The 11467-nt window shown below is 47.4% G+C and overlaps 1 protein-coding gene across 3 annotated transcripts in view; it reads right to left on the reverse strand.

The window, feature by feature from the left end:
* Positions 1 to 11159, reverse strand: part of CHFR (checkpoint with forkhead and ring finger domains) — a 28160-nt gene extending 17001 nt beyond the window's left edge. Inside the window, exons 1-6 of one of the 3 annotated variants that reach the window (XM_004430088.3) lie at positions 11063 to 11159; positions 10770 to 10913; positions 6200 to 6299; positions 3579 to 3688; positions 2656 to 2715; positions 2295 to 2501 (exon numbers count right to left, since the gene is read on the reverse strand). In XM_004430088.3, the coding sequence (XP_004430145.1) occupies positions 2295 to 2501; positions 2656 to 2715; positions 3579 to 3688; positions 6200 to 6299; positions 10770 to 10902 (610 nt within the window). In that variant the 5' untranslated portion in view covers positions 10903 to 10913; positions 11063 to 11159. Of the gene's footprint in view, positions 1 to 2294; positions 2502 to 2655; positions 2716 to 3578; positions 3689 to 6199; positions 6300 to 10769; positions 10914 to 11062 lie in introns of those variants that run through there. The other 2 variants (XM_087423534.1, XM_087423535.1) reach the window with 2 other exon arrangements.
* Positions 11160 to 11467: the final 308 nt, after the last annotated feature.

The raw sequence follows: 11467 nt of genomic DNA on the forward strand, positions 1-11467 counted from the left end.
TAACCACAAATCACTCAGCTTGGGACTGGAGACGAGGCACATTTGGTCTGGTTGGAGATTTGCGCTCAATCCCAAATGCCCGTAACTTTCCATCTTACCTGTGCTTGTACTTGACACACTCTGGGGCCACGCTCAAGTACACTGAACACTTTTCTCAGGGCTGCCACTACGTGGGGTGAGCCTTCAGGGTGTGGGACCAGCAGGGGAGCAGCAGCCACCCCAGCTGTGCGTGCCTCTGCGCGTTAAGGAACGCAGGTGATATTGTGAAGGGCACGTGGGCCTCTAGAACCTGTAGAACTTCCACCATCTGGGGAGTTTTCCCATATCTGGCATGTTTTCATTTTGATAGCGTGACTGCCTTTTCTTTCACTCAAGAATTTGAGGTAATGACACTAAAACAGAGATAAATCAAAAGGCCTCTGAGTAACTGGGATTAGTTTAGGGATTACCAGGAGACAGGCCACTGGACCTCTTTTTATCACTGGTTTAGTATACACGGCCTCTCTTCTCTCCGAGGTGCTGGGCGAGACTCACAAGGCACTCTTGGTCCACAGTTTTTTCTGCTAAGCATGGCTGATGAGCCTTTAAGAAGCCCTGAAAAGTCACAACCACACACCCGAAAGGTGTTCTTCAGACGGTGGGGGGGTCACAGCTCTGGGAAAAGAGTGAAGTATGTGCTTGGAGCGTGCTGCTGCGGAGGAGTTAGGCTGGGCAGGGCGGCCTCTGGACAAGGAAAGGTGAGGTATGACAAAGCCATGAGGAGGACAACAACAGGAGGTGGAGCTGCCTGTGCTAGCAAGAGCAACAGTACTGGCAAGCAAAAAACCGTCACAAAAATGGAAACAGGTGCAAGAACGTGGGAGAAGACCTCCAATCAACTGAGTCCTGCGTTTCCTGCCTCTCCTTCCCCAAACCCCACCAGAAGAGATGTAAAAAGAAGGACTATTTTGTAGCAGAGCAGCCAGATTGGCTAATGGGATGGATTTCTCCAGAAATCTTCTGGACGAGCTTTCTTTGCTGCTGCTGAGCAGTGGAGAGAGCCACTTGAAACAACGGGCCTTTTCACAGAGGCTCCCCTGGTTCCTGCTTTTGAATGTGGTTGTGATGGCTAGAGCCCTGGCAGCCATATTGCAACCACAAGATGAAAAGCAAGAGGACAAAGAGGCAACACGCGAGGGACAGAAAGTGTCTGGTGACATCCCGAGCTGATGAGCCGTGCTGGGCTGCATATGTCCGGACTTGGTTCTGGGAGCCAGGTTTTCTGTGACTCACATCCAGACACTCCCTCACTGAGACTTAAGAGGGTCTTCTGTCCATGAAAAATCTGTAGAGTGCTCCACAATGTAAGAATGAGCAAGCAAGCGTTCTAGAGATAAATAAGAATCATCCCAAAACTAGATGAAGAAGGCTATAAAACTTCACTGAGGAACATCAAAGAGCTCAATAAACAGGGAAAATACCATTTTCTTGGGTATTATAAAAATGTCAATTCTCCCCAAATCAAAATCTCAAAAACACTTTCTTTTAAACTTGCAAAGGTAATTCTAAAGATAATCTGGAAGAAAAATCAGGAGATTAGCTAAGAAAGTAAACTAAAAAAATTAACATGTATAGCGTGATCCAATTTAGGAAACATAGGTACACATATATTCTACGTTGTAACAACACCTACAGGGAAACCTTCACATCACACTGCACTGAGATGGTCTGAATTTCTTCTGGTGACCAGGGAGGAAGGTAAAGAATTCACACTGTAAGGACCAGTATACGTAAAACTGGCTTTAAATAATATGCTACTCTGGATGAGTCTTGAAAACATGGTGCTGTAAAAGAAGCCAGACACAAAAAGCCACATAGTGTATGATTCCATTTATATGAAATGTCCAGAACAGACACATCCATAGACACAGAAAGCAGATTAGAGGTTGCCAGGGGAAGCGGATGGGGAGCAACTGCTAGTGGGTATGGGGTCTCCTTTGGGATGATGAAAACGTCCTGGAATTAGATAGTGGTGACGGCTGCATAACACTGTGAAGATAGTAAAAACCACTGCAGTGTACACTTTAACTGGGTGATTTCTATGGTATGTGAATTACATCCCAATAAAACTATAAAAAATACCACAGAACTATGGTCTCCCACCTTCAGCATTTCTCTTGGGGATGGAACACGAAGACAATATTTACTACTGTTGAGAGCCGATGCCACCTCTGAATTCCTTAGTGGCTTATTTGTTTGTGACAATACAGGTCAGGCTGAGTAAAAGCAGCTCCCACCCGAGATCCCCATCTCACCGGAGACGGAGGGAGGCGCTCGCCCTGCGGAGGTGGGCTCTGTGGAAGAGGTAGAGGCCATGGGGAAGAGGGCTGACATGGACGTCGATGGCTGTGGTTCCTCAAAGCACGCCTGAGTGGTGGGCGACGGCAGGACCTGGGGATCGTCGCCTTGCCCTGCCCCTGAGGTATCTTTGGTCATGTGGAACACATTTTCTTTATTAGCTTCTGTGAGCACAAAAGGAGCAGAAGGAGCGCACACTCAGGGCTCAGGAGGAGCACCGCTGCTTCAGGCAAGATGCTGCAGCAGATCTAGAAGCTCTCCTCATAAGAATCGACAGCCCTTCATACGCACCCACTCCTTTGCTACAATCTCACTTACCAAGGGAGTCCTGTGTTATGCTTTGCTTCTCATTTAAGGATTCGTAGAGGTACGCCACATCTAAAAGGAAATTAACCATCTCAGTGCAGTGTCGGCCCACGTACCAGCAAGAACTCATTTTTCTCCTCTCTTCCCTCCAGTCACTCCACAGTCACTTTGTCCCTGTTGACTCTTTTGATTTATCAGCTAGTAACAACATTCACCAGTTTAACGGATTTTAAAACCAGTGATCCAAACATCGTAACCAACTTTAAAATAAATAAGCTTCAGGAGAAAACGTCTGGAGCCAGGAGGCAGACGGAGGGCAAGCAAAGCGATGACTGAGTGACGGATCTCCGCCTTGCTTATCGTTTTGGACTACCAGAAGGAGCAAACGGAAGATGGCTCTGTGTGGCCAGGGGCTGGCTTTGACTATGCCTAAGACAACCTTGGGAATATTTGCCCCTTCTTCCTATTGCGGGGGTGGCCTTTGAAAGACTCTCCTTCTTCCACAAACACAGATACGTGCATCTGGAAAAGCCCTAACGGTATCCAGTCTAACCTTTGCTGTCTCCTTAACGTCTCCAAAAACAGAACCATCAGTGGCCTCCAGTGCCCTAGAATAGGTCTCAACCCCCACAACTCAGACTCCAGCTATGTGACCTAACCCATCCCCACTCATGTCTCCTTGGCTGCCATTCTGAGATTCATGGCTCATGACCACATGGTATTTCTGAAGCCTGGCTGGGGCTCAGACTGCAAAGAGAACACTGCCATTCCTCAACAGACACCACTCACACCCAGAAGCTTTATAAACAACAAAGGAATGTAGCTGACAGTGACTTTCCTACAGGCACTCTTTCCACGATGCTACCCAGCTGTGGCAGGACTCCCCACCCAACACCACCTGTGTGTCCACCCCAGCAAGCGTCCCTCTTTCTCACTGTGTTCTGGCTCATTCTTCCTGTACACCAAGTAGATGACATCCCCGGTCTGTAAAGGGCACATCTGCTTCTTAACAACCTTCAGCTTGTTAATTACTGTTCCATTGGTGCTGTAAAGAGAAGAAAAATGAAATTTATCCTACTCAAAATAACTTGGAGTTAAAAATGTCTTTTTCTACCACCACTAGGAAAGCAATTCAATATTACACTTTGAAAATGATAAAATACTTACAGGCATGATGTCAATATCTAATGAGACACACATGCAAATGCTACCTTACAACTCTCATGAGAAAAGCTCGCCGACTACCCCTTACTGACAGCTCAGTAGTCTCGCCAAGTGTTTTAACATCTCTGTGTTCCAATGCCACATTTTCCTCCATCTGACTCCTGGGGGACCCTCGCACTTCCACCAGCAACACCGTGCTTTGGTTTCCAGCTTCTCTCCTACTTCTGTGCTTCTCTGTCCACAAATCTAGCCCTCCCTCCAGCAGTCACGACCCAGGTCAGTTTATTCCTCAAATGAGCACTGATCCCTCCTATGAGACACTTCTGGGCAGAAGCAAATAAATGCTGGGGTACTGACTGGAAGATGGCGTGGTCCCCGCAGTTGGGAGGTCACTGCCGTAGGACAGGGACCACGTTGCGGTGGGAGAGATGCAGAGTGCAGCGGGGACAGACAGGAGCCTGAGTCAGGGGGGACGGGAAGCGCTTCCCTGAAGAGTGCCTCCTGGGTGGAGACATGATAGAACCGCAGGGGTGGACGAGGAGCACAGCTCGGACAAGGGAACTGTGTGTAGGACAAAAACACAACTCAGCAACTCGGCAAACCAACGGGGCATCAGGCACATAAACCACGTGCCTGACCCTGACAGCTTTACTCCTGAGGTCAGCCTTTACAGCCGTGGTGAAGGGGCTTTACTTTTACCTCTGAGCACACTTCACTGCTTTAGTTTTCTACAAAGGGCCCAGTTCACGCTGGGCAGTCATGCAGGCTCCGTCCCAATTACTCAGCTCTGCCACTGTTGCGTGAAGGCAGCCACAGACTGCGGAACTGCAGGGCCGTGGCCGCGTCCCAATAAAACTTCACTCACAAGAGCTGCAGCACTGCCACGATACTGCCAGGCCTCTGCTGCCAGGCTTCTCCTCCCAGCCCATCCTCATGCTCTTCCAAACTGAAAGTCTGACTTCACTCTTCTGCTTACACCCCTTTGATGACTTCTCACTGCTCTCAGGCTCAAGTCCAAACTCCCCAGATTGGACATTGGGGCCTTCCTGCTCCAGTCTCCTGCCCAGCTTTGCAATCACCACTCACTCTGACCACGTAGGGCCTGCTCACGCCTCTGGGCCTCTGCACCTGCGGTTCCTTCTGCCTGGAACACCCCCTTCCCTCCAGCCACCGCAGCCAAGGAATGCAGCAGCTTCTAGAAGCTGGAAAAGGCAGGGAAGGGATTCTTTCTTAGAGCCGCCAGAAGGAGCCAGCCCTGCAGACGCCTTGATTTTAGTCCAGTGAGACCTGAGTTGGACTTTGGACCTCCAGAACCATAAGATCATAGATTTGTGTTGTTTTAAGCCACTAAATTTGTGGTAATTTGTTACAACAGCCACAGGAAGCTAATACCACCATCAAGCCAGTGTGGGAAAGCCGGGACCTGATGCAGGAGGATGGCTCTAGAACCAGCACTGTTAGTGTCCACCATGCTGAGAAATAAAGAACTCGGTCTGCTACCTATTAGAAGAGAGAAAGGAGTATCTGTTCCTCCTAATAAAACCTAATTCCTAGTCTTCTGTCCTTAAAAATGCTAGTTACCTAAGAATCTCATAGCGCCTGACCTTTACAAAAATAAAAAAAATCGCTTGGTGGGAAAGGCACGCTCTCAACATACTGCTGGAAGGCCACCTGCCACCTGTACCAGGTTTAACATAGACACATTCGGACCCAGCGTTCCTTCCTACAAATTTATTCCAAGAAAATGATCAGACATGAACGCAAAGAGTATTGGAGGAGAGTCACTGCAGTGTCATTTATAATAAGAAAAAGCCAAAATAATAAATTTCCATCAGTAAAGGAGCTGACAAATAAGTTATTATATAATAATAATGAAAAAGACATGACAGATCTAGACGTACTGACAGGTCAAGCACTCCATAAACATGAGTGAGAATGGCAGATACAACAACAGTATACATCGTATAACCTCATTAATGCAAAATAAACATGTATGTATTTTTAATGGGTGAGTGGGATTTTGGAAACCTTTTCACTTTTATGTGTTACTTATGTTGTGTAAGAATTAAGAAAAAAAAAAGATTTTTTGATTTGGGGGAAAGAAGTCTAACATGAATAGATTTGTAAGAAACAAAAATTTATTACTGCCTTTTAAGTCTTATTTCTGAGATATTTTGCTTTAATTTGAATACATTCAGGAAGGGTCATAGACACCAAAAGGTCACTGAGTATCCCATCCTGAAACCAGAAAATACATTTCCTAATACCTTGAGAACCTAGCAAACCACTGTGGTATAGAAAATGAGCCCTTGCTTCTCCTCCACAGTAACTGGCTTCAAGTTAGGTTCCTGACGCTACAAGAGGACAGAAAAGAAGTTCAGAAAGAGCTTACCTGGTATCTTCCAGCGACACCTGCCCAGATTTCTCATCCACTATAATCTTACAGTGATCTCCAGAGACCAGTTTATTGCCGGGGAAAGAAAGGTCACAACCTAAAACAGAAAGGGGGACATGCTGGATACAACTGTGGGTATCACGCACAGTACCACCCTCTGCTTAACCAAAGCATGTGACTGGAAATCGGGACCCACGTTGCACAAACATAAGGAGACAACATTTAATCAAACAAAGTACAAAGACATTTTTTAAAAAGCATTTAAGTTTTAATCCAAAGCAAAGGGACAGAGACTGTGTCTTGAAACTTTCTGTCTCCCCATGACCTAGAGGATACCCCATCAACACCTCCAGCTACACATCAACAGCTTCTTGGTGTCAGTTTTACAATATGCACACATATGCAGCTAGCCTGATAATTATAGAACTTTAAAAAAACTAAGGGGCTTTGTTAAGTAATCCTTCAGTATCTTAACTCAGTCCTTAATTTCTTCTCTAAGGTTTCATAAGTCATCACAAAATTGAAGCCATGACAGAGAGTCACAGAAAATACAACTGAGCAAATTATCATAGGCATATGCACGTTTAAGAAAATTTAAAACAGAAGGGGGATGCACCTATAGCTGAATACAACCATTCTCTCCACATTAAATACAAAGAGACAAATTCTAAAAACTTTTTTCTCTCCTTAAATCAAAAGAATAAAAGCTTTCAGGAGCTTTTTAATATCTCATCACTAATCTTTTACAATAGGTTTATACTATAGCTACTAAGGTTTATAGCAGCTTTTTCTTAATAACCAAAAGTGGGAAGCAATACAAGTGTCCATCAACTGGTGGTGAATTAACAAACTGTCGTACATCCAAACAATGGACCACTACTGATACACACAACAGCAAGGATGAATTTCAAAAGCATTACGCCAAGGGAGGGGCCAGCCCAGTGGCATAGTGGTTAGGTTTTCGCTCTGCTTCAGCAGCCCGGGGTTCGATGGTTTGGATCCCAAGTGCAGACCTACACACCGCTCATCAAGCCATGCTGTGGTGGTGTCCCACATACAAAATAGAGTAAGACTGGCACAGATATTAGCTCAGGGACAATCTTCCTCAAGCAAAAAGAGGAAGATTGGCAATGGATGTTAGCTCAGGGCCAATCTTTCTCACCAAAAAAAAAAAGCATTATGCCAAAGGAAAGAAGCCAGACACAAAAGCCTGGTGGAATACTGTGAGCCCACGTAGATGACATTCTGGAAAAGGCAGAACTATAGGGATGGAAATCAGATCAGTGGTTGCCAGGAGCCAGGGCTGAGGGGAGAGGACTGGCTCCAAAGGGCCAGCAGGGAACTTTCTGGGATGATGGGAATGTTCTACATCTTAACTGGAGCGGTGGTCCCATTTCTCAAAACTCACTGAACACCTGGAAGGGGTGAACTTTACCACACGTGAACTACACCTCCATGAACCTCAAGTATTAGAAGTCTTATTGGCACAAACACTCTACATTCTGAGAAGTGCTTTGTTACGTTTATCCAAGTCGAATTTCATCTGCGCTCGACATCGTCCCAGTACACAGCATAAACACCAGGACAGTCTCCTCGCAGCCCTAAACCCAGCGCTAGTCATCATGTCACTGTCGTGGGTTTTTAACAGGCTTCTTCACACCAGAACATCAGCATTCCAATTTGGAACTTAATACTTTGTGCTGAAGTTCTATTCTTTTTTTTCTTTGCAGGGGAAGATTCACCCTAAGCTAACATCTGTTGCCAATCTTCCTTTTTTTTCCTTCCTTTTCTCCCCCGCAAAGCCCCAGTACACAGTTGTGTATAGTTCTAAGTTCTTCCAGTTCTTCTATGTGAGCTGCTGCCACAGCATGGCTACTGACAGACGAGTGGTATGGTTCCGCGCCCAGGAACCAAACCTGGGCCTCCAAAGCGGAGGGTGCTGAACTTTAACCATGAGGCCGTCAGGGCTGGCTCTAAAGTTCTATTCTTGGCATTTGCCCTGCTTGTCATTCAGTTGGTTGCATCTCCCACATGGTTGGTACACATTTCTGCCACTCCCCTAGACTGGGGACCTCTTTGGGAAAGTGAGGCCCTTATCTCCCTTCCCACATGTCAGCTTGGTGATCCTTTTCCTCAAAACAATGCTTTGTATGTAGTAGGCGTGTAATCATTTTAAAATAAATATAATCAAGTTATACAACTCTTCTGGAATGTTTATGTCCCACCAAAATTTATACGTTAAAGCCCTAACCCCTAATGTGACTGTATATGGACATAGGGCCTGTGAGGAGGTGACAAAGGTTAAATGAGATCATTAAGATGGGGCCTTATTCTGATACGGCTGGTGCCCTTACAAGAGGAAGAGACACCAAAGCTCTCTCTGCCCAGCATGTGAGGACACAGCAAGAAGGCAGCTGTCTGCAATCTAGGAAGAGGGCTCTCACCAGGAAACAAATCAACTGGCACCTTGATCTTGGACTTCCCAGACTCCACAACTGTGAGAAATAAATTTCTGTTGTTTAAGCTTCCTGGTCTGTGGTATTTTGTTATGGCAGCCTGAGCAGACTAATATAGCAACCTTTATGTTTTACTGGAAAAGTTAATACATTCACCGAAACAACAACTATTAAGTAGATTAACTCAACAACATGTTTTTTGCTCCTTGTATTAATGTCAAACAATGTTACAATATTGTGTTATAATAACAATGGCTAACATTAAGTGCTAACTCTAAGCCAGGCTCCTTCTAAGCACTTCACACGTAGGATCTCATTTAATCTTCACAGTGACTCTATAAAGTAGATACAAAGGCACAAAAAGAAAAGTTATTAGCCCAAGGCAAGTTATGTGGTGGTGGCGGGTTGGAAACACAGGCAGTCTGTCTCCAGGGATTCTCCCCTTCACCAAACTTCCTATTACATCAATTAAAGACAATTACTGCATTTTTCAAAAGTTTCTAATGCTATGCAAATAATTTCACAGTTGTAAAAAAAAAAAAAAATTGGGACCAGCCCAGTGGCATAGTTGTTAAGTTTGTGTGCTCCGCTTTGGTGGCCCAGGGTGCGCAGGTTCAGATCCCAGGCGCAGACCTACGCACTGCTCATCAAACTATGCTGTGGCGGCGTCCCACACACACAATAGAGAAAGAGGGGCACAGATGTTAGCTCAGGGCCAATGTTCCTCACCAAAATAAATAAGTAAATAAATTTAACTTGATTTTGGGATTTAAGACTGCCAAAAAAACCCTCCCAAAACAAAAACAGCTGCAGGCACATCCTAAAGGGTAAAATGAAACCAAAAAACACTTGCCTTAGAATGGTAATCTTTCTCATTCTCTCTTTTTTTAAGTATAAAGTCATAGAGATTATTTATTAATTTCCAGATAAAGTAAATATTTTTGTTGGTCTGACCAGTGCATTTCTCTCCCTGCAGGAAAGCTATGAGGTCAAAGTACCAAATGGTCACTTAGGAGTTCAGAGGCAGTAAGCGTGGAGGGTGAGAGTACTTTGTCTCACTAGCAGTGTGACTTTGTTGAGTCTTTAGCATCCCAGGTTCACTAAATCAACAAATATTTGAGTGGCTCTATTCTAAGAGCTGAGACTTGAGATCTTTTTAATGTAGCTGTCTACAGCTATAAATTTTCTTTTGAGCACTGCTTTAACTGCATCCCATAAGCTCTGGTATACTACATTTTCATTTATCTCAAAGCATTTTCTTTTAATTTTTTTTTCCTCCCCAAGGTCCCAGTACATGGTTGCATATTCTAGTTGTAGGTCCTTCTAGTTCTATGTGAGCTGCCACCACACCATGGCAACTGAAAAATGGATGGTGTGGTTCCCCCTGGGGAACCGTCAGGGCTGCAGAAGCAGAACTTCCCAAACTTCAACCACTAGGTCATCAGGGCCAGCCCTCAAGGTATTTTTTAATTTCCCTTGTGATTTCCTCGACTCATTGGTTGTTTAAATGTATTATTTAATCTCCACATATCTTTGAATTTTCCGGTGTTCCTTGTTATTGATTTCTAATTTCATTCCATTGAGGTCAGAAAAGATGCTCTGTGTAGTAATGAACTTGAGAAGACTGCATTCCAGGGAATAAATTAATACACCTAGTGCATAAAATCGTAATGAGGATTAAATAATTTCCATGAAGCACTCAGAACTGACCCGACAAACCAATAAGTGAATAAATGGCAACTCTTACATGAGAGCCCACTCTACTGGAAAAACTGGATAGCACAGCGCGCCCTGCCCAGGGGCCTCCCTCAGCCTGGCGGGCCCCGTCTCGCCCAGCTCCCATCCCCCGTCCCACGTCCCCCCTCCTGGGTCCCCGATCTCGGCTCCCCAGCCCCAGTCCCAGGTCCCCATCCCTGGTCCACGCCCCACGCCCCTCACCCCGGGTCCCCGGTCCCCGCCCCCCAGCCCCCGGCCCAGGTCCCCCAGCCTCAGTCCCCGCCCCCAGCCCCATCCCCGGTCCCCGCCCCCCAGACCCCGGCCCACGTCCCCAGCCTCAGTCCCCGCCCCCTGGCCCATGTCCCCATCCCCGGGCCCCGGGCCCCGCCCCGCACCTCTCCTCCGCCCGATGGTCCACTCGCGTTTCCTCAGGAGGACGTGCGGCTCGCCCTCCTCGGCGCCCAGGCGGAGGAGCCTTCCCCAGGGCTGCTGCTGCGGCGGCTGCTCGCCTTCCCCCGGCCGCTCCATCGGATTCACATCTGACGAAACCCGGAAACGTCGGTGAGGCTCGGGCCGCAGAAAAAGAGGCCGGCCCGGCCGCCCCTCCCCGCAGCCCTCCGGCCTGGGCGCCCACGCCACGCCGCCGCGGGCCGGGCCGCACGCCTCAGGCCTCCCGCCGCCCGCTTACCCCCTACCCCGCGCCAAACCCGGAACCGGCCGCGCCGCCGCCGCCGCTGTCAACAGACATCGCGGATCCCTCAGCTGATGCGTGGGGCGGGCCAGCGGCGTCCGCGCCCTGCGATTGGCTGGCGGTGGCGCCCACCGAGTGCGGCGGCTAGAGCGGAACCAGGAGCGGCCATCGAGAGTGGGAGCGTGGGGGCCAGCGGAGCGTGCGCAGACGGGAGGATGCGGGTCTACACGCCATCTTTGGTGCTGGTCGGGATGACTTCGTCTTCGCGGATCTCGGAAGTAGCTGTGGTCGGCGCCATGTTAAGTCGGGGCAAAAGGGACCGAGTAATTTGTGGGCTGGGCACCGAAGCAAATTCTCAAAGCCGCGTTGGAAGTGCAGATGGCGTTTCGGTGTGCGAGGCGG

Source organism: Ceratotherium simum, chromosome 35 (genome assembly GCF_057802395.1).
Source record: "Ceratotherium simum simum isolate JZ-2026a chromosome 35, ASM5780239v1, whole genome shotgun sequence".
Taxonomy (NCBI): Eukaryota; Metazoa; Chordata; class Mammalia; order Perissodactyla; family Rhinocerotidae; genus Ceratotherium; species Ceratotherium simum.